The sequence below is a fragment of the Strigops habroptila genome, chromosome 6, assembly GCF_004027225.2.
Source record: "Strigops habroptila isolate Jane chromosome 6, bStrHab1.2.pri, whole genome shotgun sequence".
Classification (NCBI taxonomy): domain Eukaryota; kingdom Metazoa; phylum Chordata; class Aves; order Psittaciformes; family Psittacidae; genus Strigops; species Strigops habroptila.
In genome coordinates, this window is record NC_044282.2 from 53,774,457 (window position 1) to 53,796,206 (window position 21,750).

General features: G+C 35.3%; 1 protein-coding gene across 1 annotated transcript in view; it reads right to left on the bottom strand.

Moving 5' to 3' along the window:
• APOB (apolipoprotein B) overlaps nucleotides 1-18,110 on the bottom strand; it is a 37,513-nt gene extending 19,403 nt beyond the window's left edge. The window contains 20 exon segments of the mRNA XM_030490002.1: nucleotides 538-659; nucleotides 888-1,070; nucleotides 1,599-1,810; nucleotides 2,958-3,125; nucleotides 3,897-4,088; nucleotides 4,388-4,564; nucleotides 5,113-5,350; nucleotides 5,710-5,921; nucleotides 6,886-7,032; nucleotides 7,148-7,265; nucleotides 7,461-7,688; nucleotides 8,509-8,728; nucleotides 9,477-9,562; nucleotides 9,750-9,874; nucleotides 10,867-11,022; nucleotides 11,212-11,365; nucleotides 12,386-12,531; nucleotides 13,404-13,519; nucleotides 16,209-16,247; nucleotides 17,960-18,110. Coding sequence (XP_030345862.1) covers nucleotides 538-659; nucleotides 888-1,070; nucleotides 1,599-1,810; nucleotides 2,958-3,125; nucleotides 3,897-4,088; nucleotides 4,388-4,564; nucleotides 5,113-5,350; nucleotides 5,710-5,921; nucleotides 6,886-7,032; nucleotides 7,148-7,265; nucleotides 7,461-7,688; nucleotides 8,509-8,728; nucleotides 9,477-9,562; nucleotides 9,750-9,874; nucleotides 10,867-11,022; nucleotides 11,212-11,365; nucleotides 12,386-12,531; nucleotides 13,404-13,519; nucleotides 16,209-16,247; nucleotides 17,960-18,017 — 3,097 coding nt within the window. The 5' untranslated portion in view covers nucleotides 18,018-18,110.
• Between the last annotated feature and the right edge of the window lie 3,640 nt (nucleotides 18,111-21,750).

Here is a 21,750-nt window from a genome sequence, read left to right on the forward strand (position 1 = left end):
CTGGAAATCATATCACCCTGAAGACCTAATACAACCTTTGATGAGCTTGAATCAGAAACTGGGTCATCTTTTATCTCCTCATCTTCTAAACACACCACGCACTGATCCACTAATCCCATCACTACTTCTGTCACGTAAACTTGCCATCTCACAGATTCTCCCTTTGAAAAATTGGCTGGTTTTGCAGTTCTCAATTTCTATGCTTTACTTCCATATTTCATCAGAAATGGTATTTTATTCTTGCTTATATAGAATCCATTAACATCTCGTCCTTGTTTCCATTCACCAATATTACAGTTTTATTTAAATCATGGGGAAGTATTTTAGGGATATAAAACCAGCCTCTAATTGTGAAAATCTTGCACTGGGATTGCATACATGAAATGAAATGGAGTTAAAGTTTTGGCCTGTTTGGATGTGAAAATGGTATTCGATTTTATACTGTTAAGAATTCTAATTTATTCATACAAATCTTTTTCCTATTAAATGACACAGTTCAAAACTGAGCTAAACCATACTGCTCTTTTAAAATCTTACCTTCTGCCTGAACAGCAAACTTTAAGGTGTCTATCAGGTAATTTCCCTCTCTCTGCAGGCCATAGTTTGCACTTGCAGAGTATTCCTTCACTTCACCTGTGGATGCTATTTCAACTTCAAATCTAAAGAAGGAGTAAACAAATGTTTTGTGAATAACTATTTTGTCCATGACCACAAACAGAAAAAATCATACAGTTCTCAATAGCTCTCCTTCTGAGCTGCTCCTGCTAGTCTGTTTTTAAAGATTTTTAAAGGTAAGCTTTATGTGAGAGGATATTGTAGATGTTAAGCCCTAAGAGGGAAGGTTAGTTTAGCACAAAATAAACATAGTTAAAGACGATATGACTTACCTGGATTCTCCAGTCAACGGATAATATGGAGCTGCCTCTGTGGCACTGGCATTAGAGTACAATAATTTGGTGCAGAAATTTAGACCGGCAATGAAAGGCTTGCAAGAAGTCCAGGTTTCTCGGTTCTCGATCAGAGGTGGAATCTCTTCACTTTTGGTTGGAGACACCAAATGTAGCGTATTGCTGGAAGAGAAAAGACAACCATTTATTCCCAGGACATGTGTTCACAAATTATTAACAAAGTTATTTTCTAAATAAAAACCACTTATTAAGGTAGAGGCTCAACGAAATAACATTTGGTGGTTAAATGAACAAGTGGTTTATTATTATGATTATTGATAGGTATAACGCTTTTTATTGAACCACCCTTTCTAAAATAAATATAAGTAGTTCATTTAAATTCAATCTAAAAATAAGCATTGCTATTATAATAATTTCATTTGAAAGAAAACAAAATAATAGAAATAGAAGAGTGTTGTTGAAAATTTCATAAAATAGTGATGAATCAAAGAGTCTGTAAGCCATGACTCACAGTCACCACTTATCTGGGCTATTTGCTTATCTTACAAAAGAAGTTACCCCAGTTTTACAATGCCTGGGATTTTTCTGAACTGAAAATTTCTCCATGCCAGCCCTAGCCCCTCAATCCCATCACAATAAAAATAATGAAGAAGAACATAGTCTTGAAAGTTCTCATTCAGTTCTCATTACCTGATACTGAGGAGTTTTGTTGGAGTCTTTGGAGCAGGAATGCTGAATTTCAGCTGTCCAGCTTTCATAGCAACATGTGCTTCAATTCCAGACTCATGGAATATATTAGAATTAATCTCCACACCACTTCTAGCAAATTCAGGCATGTTTATTCCCAGGTGTGTTACAAACTCAATTGCCACTGAAGGTTTAGCAATGAGTTCTGCTTGCATCTATTTAATAAAAACAAAATGTTGTATTTATTTGCCCAATATACTTACTGGTTTTATAAAACAAATTGATATTGTTGATAATCTAGAAGTAGGTTTCATACAATTGATTTTGCTATTAAAAAAAATTTGATTCCCAAGTCACACAGGCAGAGGGACCACAGAAGTGGTAACTGTAATGTGACAAATAGAGCAAAACAATAGCACTAAGGAAGTTTACCTACTTTAATGTAAAAAATACTCATGCTTCAGAAAGATTTTGTACGTGGGGCTGCTTGCATGTATTTTAAATCTGAAGACAATAGCCAGTTTTCCATTGTAAAAACAAAAATAGCAATTTTCAAAAACAATGAGCAAGCTGTCTGACAAAAAAGTGGATCCAAGGTTTGAAATTCTCTTAACAGAAAACAGCTTAATTTCAAGATTTTGGTTTGGCCATTACAGAAAGAATGCTCAGAATGAAAAATTCTGGACAAGATTCCAAAGGTAACTATAAGGCAATCAGCACTAAATTTGAAGACTTATTTTTTATTTGTATCATGTATATGGTGAAAAATTAAAAGTTTAGGTAAACTGAAAGTATTGATAAATTTATATAAAATATTTACTAAATTAGAGCAAAATAGTTATTAAAAATGTAAAAAAGAAGAGATTTTTTTTTTATCCAGAGAAATAATTTTGTGTCACATGCTCTTTAATTGTTATAATTTTAAAATGTTTCCTTTCTGATCAAAAAATGTTCCATTTAACTAAATTTTCACTATTTCTTTTAACTGAAAATCAAAATTTTTACTTTGAACTGGTCACATCAACATTTTTAGAAACTGGTTGGTTTGAACAGGAATTTGTAATATTGTCATTTGAGAGAGGGAGAGAGAAATAAACAGAGATTAAAAGGATTATTTTTGAAAGAGTGATTAAAATACTTTAATAAATTTTATTGTCTTATAGTGAATTTATTATATGCATTACTTCTTACTTTAATGTAAATGTCATCCACAAAATAACTGCAGACCTTTAATAAGTAAGTTCTTCTTTTTATTTCAAGAGTATTTTGTAGTCTTTAAAATTCTTCTGCTGTTACACATTTATCATGAAATGAGATTGTAGATTATTAGGAGACAAAATATAGACAGCTGTCAAGACTTACACTTTTTTGATGAAGCTTCATAGCTACTTTGGCCCCAGGTGTCGCTATTCCAGACAAGGCAAACTTCAGTTGCAAGCCTGCTCCAGTTGGGAGCTCAAACTCATTGTCCATGAACATGTAGTGGATGAATAAATCCCTGTCAACACCTTTTGAAATGGCTTGTGCAATCTGTGAAGCAAACAAGGAAATAAACACTAACATTTCTACACTTTGGAATATGTACATCTAATATTTTAAAAGTCGATCATGGTATGACCGTAACTGCATAATCCAAAAATTTGTTTCACATATAGTACAGAATCTTAATTCCTACAGATTACTTGCTTCAAAAGAATGTACTAAAGACTGTCAATCAAAATCTCAGCTTTAAATGAATACTAGATTGTATTACCTGCCTTCATACACAGAGATCATCTACCTTGACACACGCACACAAAGTTGAATCGATTTAGATAACATGTAACATTCTGGCTTCCCCAAAGTCAATGGCAAAGCAGTTTTTTTAACTTCAATGAAAGAAGGCTTTTACCAAATATTCCTGTATGTGAACGGTACTACAACTTCTTTTCTTCTTAACATGATGAATGATTGATTAATATCAATATACATTTTCATAATTAGAAATTTAATAGTATAACATAAATGCCAGCATGAGATTTTGGACATTGTTCCAGTAGGTAATTCAATTATACAATAAGATCTGAACCTTCCCTTTTTCTTTCCTTTCACCCATCTTCCAGGAGGACTCCACTTGGATATTGAGGAGCCTTCATGGGTTTCTCAGAGTCCCTCACACTAAACCTGGATATTTTAAATCATTTTATTTCCATGCTGATATCAAATATCTATTCTTTACATAATAAACACAGACTAAATCTTAAAAAAATCTTGTAGAAAACCCCCGAATTAACAATACACATTAATGCATCAGAAACATACCATTTCAGGAATAGTCTGAAGAGTTTTAACACTCTTTAAAATCATGCTTCCCAGCGATTTGAAATCATTGAGTTTCATGTACCCAAGTTCTTCTCCCAGGATTCTCAGATATGCTCTTCCTTCAGGAGCTTCCTTGTTGCCCAATTCTTTTAGCAGTTTTTCAAGGTTAAGAATGATTCCTTTCATGATATCCTGAAAATTCAATCAGAAAGAAGTAAAACAGATTTATGACAAACCTGTAAGATCACATATCTAGAACAGTCATTTAGTGAATGTCAACTAATCTGCACATGCATTTCTCACAGATTTGCCTCCAAAGGCCCCTCTCACATACAATTAAGAAAAAACATATTATTAAATAGCATTAAGTATTTCTAGCATAGCTTATCATCAGAAGAAAAGAAGGCTCATATACAATAAAGAGGGAAGTGTTGTAATTATTGTGTAAAGGTAGGAATGCCGTACTGCACAGAGAATGTTTTCAAGCTTACCTGCTCCTGCTTGCTATCCTGGGAGTAACCAAAATAGTCAAAAAGCATCTTGGAAACTGGCTCTGGCACTCTGCCATCAACCCAGTACAAGGCCTTGCTTGCAGTGTCTGGGAAAAATCCCTTCTCTCCAAACAAAGCTTCCAGTGTTGGTTCAAACCCCTTTCCATCTAATCCAAGCTGTAATGAACAGGATAATGCAATAACTGAGACAGTTTCTCCACTTCTTCGGAGCTTTACAACAAAGAAAGAGACTTTCTGAGGAACAAACAATGCATTTAAAGGCTATCCTACAAGTCTACGATTTCTAAGAGAAGATATGGAATACTAGGTATTACAACTAATTTTATCTCTCTGGTGAGATCCAACAAAAAACCTACACATAGGCTGTACCTTACTTAAAATCTACTATGACTATGTCAGTGTGCCAGTAGTGATTCATTAGCATAAAGGCAATTTGTTACAGATAGGTTCATTTTACCCTAGCTGAGGCCTTTAGTAACTCCAACAGGGTCATCCATCCAGTCAGTGCCAAGTGACATCACATAATGGCTGGCTTGCTCTAAAACCCATTGAGATTAAATGAAAGTCCCCTTGTGAGCATAGTGATATTTAGATTTCTCTCCAAGCTTGTAAAAACAATACATTATTCAGAGAAAGTTGTTGTATGAAAACAGAAATGAGAAAGAAAACAGCTGAATACTAGCAAAAGGTTTTGATAATTGTACCTCAAAGATATCATTTGGGCCAAATCCATATACATTCAGGGTGGTTTTTAGCATAGTCTCTTTAGGAACATAGCTCTTTGGATCAAATACAACATTTCCTTCTACTTTGGCAGAGATGGGATCAACGCCAGGTACAGAAACTCTTTTGGAAATCTGGTAATTTCGTGAGAATTTTCTGAAATCTTTGGCTGTTGGAACCTGGTTTCCTTTCAGAGCTTCTTCAACTCGGCTTTTTAGACTAGGAAAGAGGATAGCAATGCAATTATGGTTAGTATAAATTCCAAAAAGTCATTTAGTCTTAGTTGAGGGATTTCTTGTGTCACTTGCAGACATTCATACAACTGAGGTGATTGCAAATGGCTAGCACTGCACTCTGCACAGTAAAAATAAGACTGTAAGCTGGCACTGCTCTAACAGCCATAGATTTACTCACCTGATATGCTTGTTCAAACAAAGAAAACAAACAAAAAAACCCCAAACAATCAGAAAAATGAGCAAAAAGGGCATTGTTAAATAACTACTGCTGCAATTACGGTCAGAACTTTGGTCTCCCTAGAAGACCAGTACGTAACCAGTATCTAACTGAATTTTACTTACTCTTCAATGCCTACTTCTTCAGAGTCTAGGATGTTGGCAACATGTGAGGCAATGAAGCTTTTCACTTGCTCATTCTTCTCCTTTGTGAGGACTCTCAAAATCTTTGCAAGATCATTTGGGGAAGGATTTTTCATCAATATTAAGTAGGCTGCTAGACGTTTGTCTGTAGGTGCATCCCCTTCTTGGAATGCTTTCAGAAGTGCTGAACGGTCCTATATAAGAAAGGTTTGCACTGATGAGCTGGCTAGCAGATGATATTGCTAAACTCTTTTGGGAATATATAGGGTGAAATAATTTCCAGGATGTAATGTTTTCAAGACTGCATAATTATTTCTATACCTTAGTTCTACAATTGATCAAAAATGTTTCATTGAAGCTATTTTGATAAAATTTCTTTTGATAGAAAATGTCATAGAAATGATGGGCTTATTAAAGCTAGTTTTCTTATCCTACATCTGGCAGGCTACTTTTTTGTTTAGAATACTCGGTTTTCATTTTTGGGAATCAGAAGTGTTCTGGTCTGCAGACAAATTGTCAAATTTTAGAAAAAAGATAATTCAGTTTGAGAAGGTGATAAAAATATGTTGCAGGAAAATTAAAAACATATTTTGAATAGAAAAAAAAAAAGCTTTAAATTAAACTGAATCTGAAGATGTGAGCTCCAGACGTTTCCAGGCTCCCAGTCTCGTTAAGCCTTGTCTGGAAACGAAAGCATATCTTCTTGATATTGAAACCATATCAACATACTAAGCTGGCATCTATTCTGTAGGAGGTGCTTTAATATCGCTGTAATGTAAACATAAATCTAACCAGTACTATTAATAACAATGACAATAAAATTTAAATTGAGTACTTTGTTAGTTAAAACCACCTTTAAATAAGTAGAACTCCATTTAAGACATTAACAGGAACAGATCCAGACTTCACATTTAAACTGAGACTATCTATACAAAGCAACTGCATCTCAAAGAAGCAACATCCACTGAGTCAGAATTCTGCAGAACTTCTCATATATGTGTATGGAAACTAACTAAAGGAGTTCTAAAAAAGCTGGAGACAGCTAAAAAGGGAGATAACAAAACTATCAAATAATGTGAATGGTTTTGCATATTCAATAACTTCTGTGAACAAAGTGAACTAAAACCAGTTTATGCTGGTTCTTGTGACCCAATTTACCTCTTCGGTAATAGTCATTTTCCTGAATGCCTGGATGGCTGCTTTCTGAACTGAAGGTGATGCAGCTTCATTTCTCATACATATCTTAAGAAAAGATTTCAGGTTGGGTTTAGCTTTCTCCATTACTGTGCCCATGTTTCCAATAGCCTGTCGGTAGTGAAAACACAGAAAGATGACAAACATTATTTCTCCACTAAGAAAGTAATATTTGCACTACAAGTTAAAATAATAGCTGCATAAGAACAGAAGAAAATAAAAATACCCGAAGTGTTAGGTATGTGAGTTCGTCTTCCCCAGAGCAATCAGCGCCAAGCAGTGAAATCATGAAGTCTGCAACATTTGTTATTTCCTCTGTCACAGTCATCTTCTCATTGTAGAACCTGAAGAAATAGAGAAACACATTAGGAAAAAAAGGAGAAAATCAGAAATGTCTAATTTTTAATCCCAAAGAACAACAAATAACAAAAAGAGAATAACAGAAAATCCTCCAAAAGTGACTAGTTTTAGGGTTTACTCTCAGCATTATAATGTTTTCTTGAGGTTATTTTGTCCAATTACATGCTATCATTACTTACTTAGTAACAGAATGGCTCAAGCCATAAAAAGAAGCTCTACTTGGCTGATACTGGGCCATGTTAAGAATTTCCTGTATTCTTTTCGGAGTTGGAGAAGGCAATAGTCCCAGCGTATATGTGACCAGGTCTACCACAAGTGGATTTACATTTCCAGTTCTCAGTATTTGAAGGACTGCACCATTGCACTCTGGAGTCCCGCATTGAGCCAGGGCCTGAACTGTGATGGAACTGAAAGGAAAAGAGATTACTTAAGATATACTAATAACAACATTAGCTGTGAACAAGAAAGTATTAGCAATACTATCATTACACAGACATATCTCTTCTTTTTTCTTCACCAGAGGCTTTCCCACAACTCTAAGTATTATAATATGTTGAATCAGACTGAGGCTCTAGTCTGTCTACAGACTGAGGTCATTAAGTATGTGTAAACTGATGTCAGTTAGGAGAGAAGAGTATGGGTGGGAAGCAGAGGGCATGGTCAGACCAAAGAAATGTGCTCTTCCGCATCTCCAAAAATCTCACTTTAAAAACTGTACTTTTTGCTATAAGTCATACTTGGGAGTTTGAACTTATAGTCATTGTCCCTGAGCAAAACTCAAGATATTTGGCTATAATAACATATCCACAGGATTGTGTCTGGCATACATGCATGGGAAGGTGGTGGGAAGAAAAACCCTGTACTGGGCTGCATTATATTCTAATTTATAGTTCAGCTTCTCCGATAAGTTTGGAAGGTTTTGTGGGTTCTTCATAGTAGGCTAGAACTTTCAGATCTATTTGAATTCTGACACTGCTGTCATGTATTTAATATTCAAGTTTCAATTAACAACCAAGTATTTCTGATGGAAAAAAGTGAAATCCACAGGTTTTACTCTCAATTCCTTATTTCTCTCTCTAGATAATTCTGATGATACTAATCTTTCTGAAAGACACTCTTTACATCTAACTAACCTCTAATTTAAAACCACTTGCGGCAAAACTTTAGAATGGATTTGCTATGGCATTGAGATATGGTGCACTTGTGCAATGAACTGTTGTAACATACCTTGAGGTTTCCACCATCTTTGGCACAAGAGAGCTAAGAGTGGTGCCATGTAAACTTCTAAGCCCAGAAACAAATTTGTAAAAGAGTCTTGCTCTCTGCTGGTTCTGCTGGGAGGCTGTAAGTTTCTGCAGTTCTTGAAGGATTTTCAGAACAGCATCCCCCTGCCTGGGAAATTTAGCATCTGTACTTTCCAGGGCAAGTCCCTTCTCTTCCAGTTCATCTGGTAATTAAAAAAATCACATTCTTTATGTCTTACCAAGGAACTATGTTAATTTTTAATCTTCTGTCATACATTTAGTATAAAGTCTGTAGATTATATTAGATGATAATTGTTGAAGTTTAACAGATGAAGAGTTTCTAAAAATAATGGAGAAGAATTTAAATGTAATTGTCCTCAAAGTTGAATTCTTTTACATTTTCATGAAGATGATTCCTTAACACCTTTTAAATTAGCATAGTTTGATTTTTCAACTTTTAGTGAACATATCTTAGGAGAGATATTTGTGACTAGGACTAACAACTGCACATCAGAAAAGAGTGTTTCGGAACCAAACATATAGTAATGATTGACTGTTTACATTTGTCAGCTGAAGCTAAAAGTTTCATAAGAAATTATGGTTAGCTAAAAAGGGTTCATTAAAATAATTTCCAATAAGATTAAAATACTTTCCAAGCAAATTTTAAATTTCTAATTATAAATAATATTTTCAAAGTTAAAATGAAAATACAAAGATTATTCAAAATTACAGTGGTTTTAAATGTTTCTGGTTCTTCCATTTTATACCTCAACCTTTTTTTCCTGGCTAAATTGATCAAATATCATTAAAAATTCTGAATTGTTTTGGTCCCCTCAACTGTATCTTTATTTAATTCACTGTTTGGGCTTTGTTTTATTGTTTTTTTTAATGTCCCTGTATTTAACCTGTATTTTGTCCCTGTGTTTGTATTATTGAGAATTGCAGCTATACCTCCATCAAAATTTCTGTTATTGATCTTGGGGGTATCTTCAAGCTTCAGTGTCTGGTTGACCTCCGTCATCACACCATAGCGATTTCTAGCAAACAAAGAAAAATTCAGTCCTTTAGTTGAGTCTAAGTGCCACTGAGGGGTCTTGCGATGTCTCCTGCCTTTCTGAGAACAAAATGAATATTTGGGGGTGCAGTCAGGGCAGAATGTGATATATCACCATTTAAAATGAATATTTATAAATAAAGGGTAATGATAAATAGTGAGCAACGTACTTGTATGAGGAAGGCAGAAACAGGTGTTTTTCACTGCAGACAGCATCTCTTATATGCCTTTTCTTTGCATCAATATTGTAATGACAGAATTGCGTGCTCCTTAGAAGGGTAGATAATGGGATGTTCTGTAAAAATAAATAGTTTGGCAGTCATTTTACTGAATAGCATTGGAAACGAACATAGTTTTGAGGCTGCCAGAGTTTTACTGTACTATTAAGTTACAGCATACTGGAAACAAAGGTGCATAACTGTAATCATTCTCACACAAAGACAAAAATTGTGCCAGTAACAACCTTTAGTCTTGAGTCTTTTCATGGGCAAAAATCCCCCTGAAATTTTCCCTCAGGCCTTACTGAGTTGTTTGACTTAGCAGTTACTTCATGATTAATCCCCTGCTGCCTACAACAAAGGACTCCTTCATAGAAACCAGTTTGTAATTTTTAGAGTAGTTCAGGCCCCTTGTAACAGCTGATGTTCCTTTTAATTTCACTCATCATACAAATTTTACAGATTTCTACAACAAGCTATAGAAGTGGCAGAAAATATAAAACGTGGTTTTAGCATGATATGAACTCCTAATAATTGAGGGAAAACACTCAAAAGCACAGATGCCATAAAACCAGGAAAAAAATCTGCTGATATGCACGCAAGCAACTGCATTTGATCACCATGGATTAAGAGGTAGCCTGAACAGCATGTAAAACCATTTACTTTGGAGCATTTAAAGCCCTCTCCTCCTGCACATCATATACACATCAGGGTTTTGGTGAACTACATGTTTTCGGTGAAATTGGAATTGTGAAAATTTTGACCAACAAAACTAAAAATTTGGATATGACCTAATAGGTTATCATGTAATCAACAGTACTAAGTCCATCTATGAAAAGTTCTCCTTTAAAAAATAATGAGAACATGAAAGAAGAAGATTACACTCTTTTTCTGCATCTTTGTTTCTCTATTGACTGCCAACAAAACCACAGTCTGATCTAATGCAAGGGTGCAGAAAAACTATTTAAGCTTTTAGAAGACGAATACAAAATATAGTTGTTGTAGTAGTTGTTCATCATTTTAAGTGACGTAGTGAAGAATTTTATATGATTTTTAATGGCATACTTACTAGTCCCTTTACAATGGCAATAGGGCTGACATAATCTCTGATAGGACTGAAGTTGTCACAGGCTTTCAGGTCTCTGTTAATTGAAATATCTTCTGCAACATTTCCTTTTCTAGATTTGAATTCAACTTCACTGTCACACTTTCCATATACAGTATCCTGGAAATAGGAAAGAAATCAGCGTCTTTATTCATACTGTCAGACATTTTCTGATCTAGCTGAAAGGTACCCTTTCTGATCTGAATTACCAGGTCTTTTGAAAATGGTGTTAGGAGCAACTCTACTAAGAGTTACTTAGGTTTCTTCCATTTGTTAAAGAAATAAAGTGAATACTTTCAAAACACCTACCATTGAAATAGTTTGTATGTTTTCTACTGTTTCTGTTGGCACAAGTAGAGCTGAGATGATCCCTCTCTTGAGATTCAGTACATTCAGAGGTTCATCCTTCTCTGGATACAGCTTGACTTTTGTTCCATCCTGAATGCTGAATTTTAGCTCATGCCTGCCCGCCCAAAAAACATTATTAGTGTGAAATCACATTAAAGCCACCCAGTGAAGAACATATTATCAATAAACTGCTGGGCAATAGCTAATGCAACATGTTTATCTTGGTCTATCATTATTTACTATTCACTGTTGTTACTATTAGAGAGTATTACTATTAAAGCAGCAAAATTCTAACCAAGGTCATTCTGACACCACCAGACTACGTCATCTAAGGACAAGCAAATATCAAGAGCAGTGGCTGGAAGTTGGAATTGCACAAATTCAGAGAGGAGAAAAGTCAGTTTTTAGAATGGGGTAATTATTAACTACCGCAATAAGCTACAAAATGATGGGAAGGATTCTCTGTTAGTTGCGGTCTTTAAAATATATTTTGTTTTCTGTAAAACATAGTTTAACAGTGTCTCAAGTTGTTTTGAGATCTATGGCTTGTGAAAGACGAGGGAGTGGATACTGAGGCATTGAAACAGCATGAAGGTGCAGGACTAAAACATGCATTGACAAGCACTAGAGACTAGCTGAGTGGAGGAAGTAGTAGCAATAAGTTACAAAAGCAGATAAGTAAGGAAAAGATAAGTTGCATAGGTCATTAAAGATTGGGATAGGAAATCTGGACTTCAGTCTCAAATGCCTTTCTATTGCATAGTCTTTGTACCATGTCAGCAGAGGAAAATTATCTTAAAATGGCTGCACAGAGCCATTTGAGAATTTGTTTACAAGAAGAAACATTCCACTTGTAATAATCTTTTAGGGGACTACCCAACAGTTTCTTGATGTAGACGATATAGATGATTAAAGCATTCCAGGTGAAAATTCTGGATGGAAAAAAACCTTTCCCACTAGCAATTGAGAACTGTGCCAAGTTAGCTCTAGAGAATTTTGCTGTGGAACCAGCTTACAACTCTAACATGTTATTGTGAAATGTGTTCTATGCCTAGAAAAATGTAGGGTGGACTGTAACACTGAAGCCTGTTCCATATTAAGGCTGCAAGTACTGATGATAATTGATAGTGCTTACTTGGACATGGCATTTGCAAAGTCCTCAGAGTTCTTTGACTTCTTCAGCATGGCCTTTCCTTCAGTGTCAACACCAAATGTCTCCCTCAGGGAGCAATGCATTGTCCTCAGGATGAAATGGCACAGCTGTGGTACCTCCAGTTCAACCTGGAAACACAAATATGATGTATTTATCCTTTTTTCGTTATCATTTTTCCAGGACCATCCATTACAGTTTTGAAAATATGATATGCCTTGGGTTTTCTGAAGTGTCAGAATCGCCCTGCTAGAAACTTTTGGGAAACATTCCAAAGTACTCTAAATATCTTCAGGTAACTTGAGGGAGATGATATAAAAGCAGTTATTTGCTTGGTTTGATGGTAGGGAGTATGTTATATACATGGTAAGCAATAAGCTTAGGTTCTGAAAATTTATAGTAGTAGAAGAACTGTATGAAAACTTGAGTCATTTCACTGATTGATGTCAGTGATCTGTTGTGAACAATGTGTGCTAAACAAAAAAATATTTTCCTTAGTTATCCGTCTCAGAAAAAAACCCCCATGATAGGAAAGTTTAGAGCAAAATGGAAGGACATTGGGTAATTTAATGACCTACAGGATCTTTTACTCCTACAGCTCCAACTCTGCCTTGACTGTTATCATCAACAAGCAATTAAGTGGTCTTCATGGCCTCAATAAGCTGTCTTAGTTCAATTTCTAGAATTGTTTGTGGACATTGGCAGACTCAACCTGGGAGCTAAGGAAAACTGAAATACCAGGTCTTCCCCCTTTCTCTGTAAAAGTACAGCTAGATCAGGATTGAAATGCATTTGGCACAGCAGTATGAAGGACTTCTGCCATCCTCAGTGACCTCTCTCTGGGACAGGAAGGGGTTAGTCTTCAGAACTCTCAACATGTGCCTTTCAAAAGAATGATCTTGTTTGGAAAAACATTGAAGAATGCTCCCCAGCTGCCAGCTTCCATGTTATTCAGTGTATATATAACAGTCCCAATCAGTTGTATTTACTCCTCTTTTCCTACCTTGCAAGTGATCTTTGAACCACTTCGAGAATCTGCTGTTCCTGTGATCCCATTTGATGTTTCTGCTTCATATGAGTAAACATATTTTCTGAGGTGTTTAAATCTGGCTGCATCTTCTGCAATTGGGAAAACAAGAGTGCTTTTATGATTTGTGTAGGATATGTATATGAAGATCCTTACAATACATGCTTAGTGTTGTGTAAATAGAATGAATGCCACATATAAAGGAAGCATGAGGGCCCTCCTGCTATTTCCTTGTACAGAATAGCTTTCAGACAAAGAAGTAATGTCAGCTGGATACATTCTGTAGCGTAAGACAAAACTTGTGGGGAAAACATAAGTTTTGGAGTCCACTGCTCTGTTTGATGAGATCTGACAATATGACCCCATCTGGCCTTCAAATAATGCCCCATTAAAGTTAATGACAAAACCAGGAGAAAACTTAAGATATGGAGCTATTTTAAAAATCACAGAATGGTTTGGGTTGGAAGGAACCTTATCGATTACCTAGCTCCAAATCCCCTGCCATGGACAGGGACACCTCCCACTAGACCAGGTTACTCAAATGACCCTGTTGCTTCTAAATTAAATCAACCTATTGGTAGTTTTCAAATTGGTAATAAAATTATTAATTTCAGCTTAGAATTTTACGTCATAATTCAAATGCAAGGAGATGTTTTATCTAAACCATATCACCAAGACTGAAAGCAAATAGACACAGAAAAAGCCAGAACACCAAAACCAGCATTCCTCAATACCATTTCACCCAAATCTACAGAGTATCTTTCTGCTCCAGACTCTCCTGAAATATGACCTACTCTAGTTCACTTATTAGATCATAAAATTTTACTAGACTATTCTTAATGAAGCTAGACAACAGTTATATGAAAAGCATTCAGAACAAGGCAAAAACACCAAGTTATGAGTAAGAACAAGGCAGGAGGAAGTATTTGCAGACGTATTCCTCTTTTTATCAAAGGAAGCCCCAAAACCTAGTGGGCTTCCTCAAAGGGATGAATTTCCCCTGTGTTTAATCTGTCCCTGTTGCTTTCAGAATCAATTCATCTGTAATTCTAAACCTTACAAGCAGGAATGAACTTAGTAATAGAGACATAAAGAAAAGATTATTTTGTCTCAGTGTTAAATACAGGGTTATAAGATCTTTTATGTAGGCCAAACAATGTTCTCAATTACAATTCACTCCCATTATAACTGCAGGCATCATTTTAAACTGAACATATGATGATTAGGTATTTTAAGCGACTGCGTTAGAGCAGTTTAGGTCTGTCTGAACCAGAAGTTACTGTTCCTTCTGTTTAGACTGAACAGCTTACTGGGATCGTGATGTTGTGATGCTGAGTGAAAAGCAATTTCCTAAATTGCTCCTCTGCGGTTATTTGTGACTGTCTGGACATATTAGAATCCTGATCTGCTTTTATAAAAAAAAAAAAAAAGGTAAAGTTATCTCAGTGTAAACCCACACGACCACCATCAAATCTATATGATTTTGCCTATCTATATGTGCCATGAATGTAGTTTACTCTTCTTCTTTTATAAAATATTTGTCATGTCAGAGGCTAATGGCAATGTTATCTTGCCCTTTTTATGTCACAGAATTACATATTTAGAGAGGAGAACAGAATAGTACTATAAATCTCATATTTCCTCCTTGGACTATCATTTTTATAAACTTTACATATTGTAATAATGTTTCAACTGAGATTACTTTCATGTAATTGCTAAATGGAATTAATATAATTAATACTAGCTATCATACAGTAATCAGCATCTGTTTTTCAAATGTTTTTCAAGTAAAAACATTTGAAAACTGAACTAAATTTTCTAATTAACCCTAAAATTAACTGCTACAAGAAAATTCAGCATTATCCCTGTCACTTTTGGCTGTTCTAAACTATAATTTTCAAAAATTTTCGCACCAGTATCTACTATGCTACAGCCAAAAGGCTAATTATTCCTTCGTGTCTTACTTTTAAACAGAAATAAATGGAAAATCAATAGGGAAATTATTAGATTAGAATTGCAAATGTAATTTATTGTATCAAAAATACACAAGAAATTGGCAATGAAGCCCAGAAGCCTTTGAGTTGGTTCAGGCAGCTGAAATAAACCAAGTTGCCTGGAGATGGCGCGAAAGCAAACAACAAGGTTAAAAAAACCCCGAAGACAAAGAACAAAACAGCTCCCTGCAGTACTTTGACCCTATGGTGGAACATTATGTATCTAACCAAGCAGTCAAGGCTAGTCAGAATTCATTATAAAGATAGGGCCTAAAGTCAGCGTTTCCTGAGTCTTGTTTAAAGAAACTGCTGTCCTTGCTGACAGAGTTGATGATTTATTCTACAGGTATTTAGCTAGATATGCAAGTGCAATTCCGTGGGTTTAGCAGTCACTGGAAGGGGTAAATGAGAAGAGAGTTTCAGCCCATGGTAGAGTTTAATGTACATAACCTCATTGCTAAAGTATCACATCTAATAAACAGGGATTTCTAGATTAAGGAATTTGCACCTGACAATCAAGAAATCAACAAAACAATGGAAAGTAGTTTATTAATGGCAGCTTTTTAAAAGTTTAGAAGCTCAATCACTTCTTAGAAAACTTTTGAGATTCTCTGAGCCAGGCTTTATGGCGAATTAAATACCTGAAGCAAATGGCAATAAAGAATATTACCATCACTTCTATTTCAGAGAAAGAGATTTATGGAAGAGGAAAAGTCAAGCTTAGATAGATGTACTCAGTTAATACAGTGAAATAAGATAACAAAAGCATATTTAAGAAATCAGTTACTTGAACATCCTGGATTTCCACTTTCAGGTGTTTCTTCTTCTGTAAAGAATAAAAAAAAACAAGAATTAAAGGCTAGAAAAGCAGCCGTTATAAAGGCTGGAAAAGCAGCTACAAAACAAGAGCTATGGAAATATAATCAGAAATACTACATTTTCATTGTAAGACTTTTTAAATTCATACCAACTTTTGAACACTGATGTAAATAACAAAGCTACTGTTAACATTAACAGTACAGAGTCAAATCCAGAGGGAGTTATAGTAGTATACAGTCTTGATACTGTGAACTAAGACCTCAGAATAATATCTTTACGTCACGGAATTAAATTATTTTGATTTAAACTGAGAAAGATCAGCTTTTTGTTTAACAAGTATTTTTAAAAGCCCTACGTTATGTGAAATAGAAAGTTTATAAATGATGGACAAAAAGTGTAGAGGTAGACAAATGAAATGTGCCATATAACATGGTTTACTTTAAAATTTTAGCCTATTTGAGCACACAAAAATACTGCATAATGGATAAATGGCTGTATTTTGCTTCTTGGGTGTTTAAAAAAGGAAAACCTTGATGATTAATACTACAATTCTTTTCTATTAAATCTTTTCTGAATATTGAGAGCTCATTCTTTGGAGGAGAAGAACACTTATTGGAAGCCTATTCAAATTAGGAAGAATCATTTGTTCCAATCTGTTTTAGATATGTCCCATGTGCCTCTATTTAAAATAAAATACAACAAAGTAATCATACATATATTATAGCAGAACTGTAATGCAGCAAATCTATAATTTGCTGTATTCATTTGATGCTATGTCATTCTTTAGGATATCATACATGAATGCCAGCACTTTTCACAATATTCTCTGCACACTTTCCAAGTTTTCATTCTGGAAATTCTAAGATTGACCATACTATAGAAATAGAGTGTCACATTAGCTACAGTAACATCAATAGCAATACTACTACTATTACTATTACAATAGTAACAGTAATAACATTATTAGTAACTACTGGAAAAAAGTGCATCCTTTAAAATTGTGTATCAGTCATCAGCAGAATATTAGTTCAACAAAGTTGTATTTATGGTGAATTCAATTCGTATATAAAACCAGACCTGCATAATTGGCCTCAGACTCGCTTTCCTCCTTAAGCTTCCTGAAGTGTTAAGTAACACTACAGTGTCATATTCTAAAAAGCCACCTCTTGGGAAGGAAGGATGTTGATCCTTCTATGTTGATCTAGGCTGTCTTTTCTGATTTTAGGGGAAAAGTACCTTCTACTGGCCTACTTTTTTTACCACTACTACTACTACTGATGACTATGTGCCTTTAACACAAAATTGTATTTCAAATGTTAGTATTACCTGCCAAAGGCATATTGCTTTACTGCTCTCCATCTTCACATTTAACACAAAATAGGTTAAAAACAGCTGGGATAAATCTGTATGGTATCTCCAAACTACAGTATCTCCACGGGGGTTTAAAAGGACAGCATTACAGAAAAACTATTAAGCCAAAATAAATTATGTGAATTCCTTACAAGTTGCAAAATACATTAAATCTTATAAAAAGATACCAGACATTTGTGACTTTTTTGATGTTGTGATTGCCCAGTCCTACAAAGGGAAGAGATGAGATCTTTGCCACACTTACCCTAATTCTATAAGCCATTGTCCTGTTGGTTTTTGCATTATTGTTGTTTTAATGGGTTCATAAATAAAGCAGCAAAAAGCACTAACATTAAAAGCAGTACTTACGTGTAAGAACACCACTGCTGAGCAGCAGCAAGAGCAGCAAGAGCTGCACAGGGCCCATGGTGAGCCCTGGACACTCTTCTTGCTTTTTGTTTTCCTCTGTTTTTCCTTCCCTCCCCTCTTCACCTCTTCCCTACAGCCTCAGAGGGAGAATGAGCCTTCTGACTTGGACTTCCATTTATATAGTGTGTGGCAAGCAGCTGAGGCAAATGGTTTAGAAAGCTCAGAGCAAATTGCCAAAGGTCCAAAGGTGAGCGTTCCCGATCCACACTGCACTCCAGACAATGCTCTGCTTTGGTTCTTGGGAGTCCCTGAAGGCATAAGACTGAGCATATACTGGAGATAAGTCACTGTTCCAGTTCATTGGTTTTTTTTTTTTCTTTAACAGAGTTTTAAAAGCAAAATCCTCCAGCTAACAATCTATTCAAGCAAATTTCCCACATCTACACAGGAACAATTACAACTCATAAATGATAACTAGAAGAAATGATCACTGTAGCATGCTTTCAGTATAGATGCTGAGAGGCTTAAGGGTATGAGTACTTGAGAAAATGAGAGTATTATGCAATTTATGGGCAGAAGAATGAAAGTTTCAGGTTTTTTTCCTCTGTTGCATCAAAATTTGTCATATACCATTTTAAAAATAATTTTATGTTTACTTGCAATATTCTGTTCATGTTCATGTTGAAAGTAAGCTCTGTATAATTCTTTTATTTCCTTATTTTTAGATTCAATTTCTTTGTTTGCTAATAATAGCAAAAATATGAAAATAGGTGATAAGATTTACATTAATGAAGAAGATAAACCTGATTAAAATACAAACAAAAGAACCTTTTAATGAATATGTATATTGGTAAAAAAGACTGGGTTTATGGCCTGAGAAATTCTAATTTGGTTTCTTTCTCTACTTGTATCTATCAAAGCTAACTGCAGTAAAAAAAAAATGACTATGGAAATAGTTCAGAACATTTTGTTCAGTAAATTTAATTTTCATGTATCTGATGAAATGGAAATATTTTGACATTCCCAAATCAAAATATTTTGTCTTAGCTTGTTGTATCAAAAATCAAATTTTGGCCTAGCTAAGCAGTAATTTCTTTTCCCTTGAATATGTTACCATGTTACCATACATCATGGTAGTTATCTTTAAAGTCTCTTATTTCTTTATACCCTCCCTCTCAGACTTGAGAGTTGGGTTATATTTCCCAGGATGCACTATGACCATGTAACTCCTAACATCAGTTCAACCAAATGGTAAGCATGGATGTACAATGGAGTGTACTTTCCAATAACAGAGACATCTTCCTTTGTAATTAAGATTTTGTCTGATGACATTAACAAGAGCATGCTATTTCAGAGATTTCTTGCAGTGATTTCTTTTGTGGATTCATCAGTATTGGAGGCATCATGAAGAAAACATTTCTTAGATTTTTCCATTGTGGTTTCTGTCCTTGGCTTATACCAATCACAGATACAATAAAACAACCAATAGGAGATCATTATTTTTTACTTCCAAAAAGCAAAGTAGCTTTTTGTTTACTTTTGTGTCCAGAGTTGCCTCAATGTGTGTTGTGATAAAGAACAATGATTTTACTTTGTAGTATGATTCTACCAAAGAGACTACACAAATATTTTTATTCACATAGAATTTAATCCTTTAAAACATCAAGAGGTTTTGACTGTTACTTAAACTATATTTATTTATTCACTTTTGCACTGCAGATAAATAGACCTCTGAAGTGCTCGGCATCAAGAGATTCGTTAGCTATCTCCCTATTTTGCCTGTGTCTCCTCACTGCTTTCAGGTGGTCATTTGGGCTCAAACTGAAGCTGACTGTCTTAATATGAAGTTGCATGGACATAAACAGTTTACGGAAGTTATGACTCAGCCCACAGGCATGCAGATAACAAGGGTGCACCACTGAACTGTGACAGGTTTATATTGCTTTATTACCTAGTCAAGGGACAGCTTTTTTTCCCACAACAGGTGCCACAAAATGCCACGCACTACTTTTACCTATTCAATCAACAAGGAATCCTCATGTTTTCAGCTCATTGGAAGAAGTCAATGTTCACATGGAGTTAGACAACAAAGTTCTTATTTCAGCTGTATCTGTGATATCATGGGCTTTGACCTCAGAGCACAGTTAATCTTCCAGACTAATCTGTTTTAAATAATATTTCATTTCATTCTTTGTGTTTCTCAATTACTTTTGGCTAAGTAGCACTCTCCTCTGAGTGCATCTCTTGGAAGTGAAATGAAGACTTTGGAGACGGAACCATTCTGAAGCCTGGTGACTGTATCACAGGTCTTACATCTTTGCATCTTTTGCATGCTTTATGGCAAAGGTATGCAAAGAGTACTGGTGTGGATCCTTTGCAAAGAGAAAAGATGACAGAAACCTTAAGCTTTACTCCTTGATGTTCTACACTGGAAATTGCTCCAATCTTCGTATCTCTCATCTGCACAGATTTGGTCTTGATCTAAACCCAAATCCCTTAAACAGAAGCTCTCCAGCTGTCTTTGGGTCAAGACCATCTGAGATGACCGCTTTGCTCTTTCTTTTCCCTTAAGATTTCTTTTTCCTTTAGTCCACAAAGCTCAGAAATAAGGACACTTTGGGCCTTGGTGCTCACCATGGTAAGGCAACATTGTTGAATCAGTAGGTACTGCCAAGAGACCATTAGGTTTGTTCACCATTCCATTCAAAAACCTTAAATACCAACATTAAAAAATACTAAAACCCAACAATGAAACTATATTCAAAAAGGAACCATTTCTGGACATTCCACACCTTTTTTCCTTAGGAAAACCTAGTAAGGGGAAAATTCCCTAAAGCAGATAAAAATGTTGTCAGCTTCTGGAAACTAACCATTCTGAAATGAAATTTCATTGCTTATTGAGGAAAATGTAGGGCATTTATTAATTCTGATGAAATAAGCTAGTTAGAGCTGTCATATATTTAACAAATTTTGCCAATTATGGTTTTTTTCTTTCCTAAAAATCTTGCCATTAGTTTAGGATGTCCTGCATGTTCATATGTTGGTTCTACCTAAAAATTAAAAGCACAGAACACACACAAAACATGCACAGATTCTTTGTAGAACACAGAGCAAGTGCAGTTCATATACACAAAAAAAGACTGATAAACTGAAGTTGTCACACATGCATGGACTGGATGTTCACAAAATCTTCATACATTCATCAGGCATACTGAAGTAATGATCTTATGAAATGTAGGAAGTATGAAAATACTTCCAATATGTTGAATTAATTTTGTATGGTGAGATAATTTGTGCATGGGTATTACGGATATGGAAAACCTCTGACATCACGTGGAAGCCTTAGCAATTGTAGACTCATAGAAAAAACTTGGTTTGCAAGGTACCTCTAAAAGTCTTCTCCACACTCAAAACATATCTTACTAGATCAGGGTGCTCTGGGCCTTGTACAGTGGAGTCTATTCAATTATGAAGGCACGATCATTTAATGTTCTGTCCCTCATGGACTTCAATCTAACTGCAGTATTAACAGGCTACTGCCTTCTCACACATACATGAAGGAATTACGTATTTGGTTGGGTTACTGTACTCTAAATGACTGGAACAGGTGAATTTCCATTGGAACTGCAGCACTTGCTTGGGAAGTGGATGACCAAGTTTCCTGCTTTGCTATCACGAGAGAGGGTTTGATTCTAATAGGGTTTGATCCTATGTATACGTGTCCTAAGTATAAGGCTACACATAATTCTGGTTGGGAGCAGCCTTTCTGATGAATCTGGACTACTATGTAG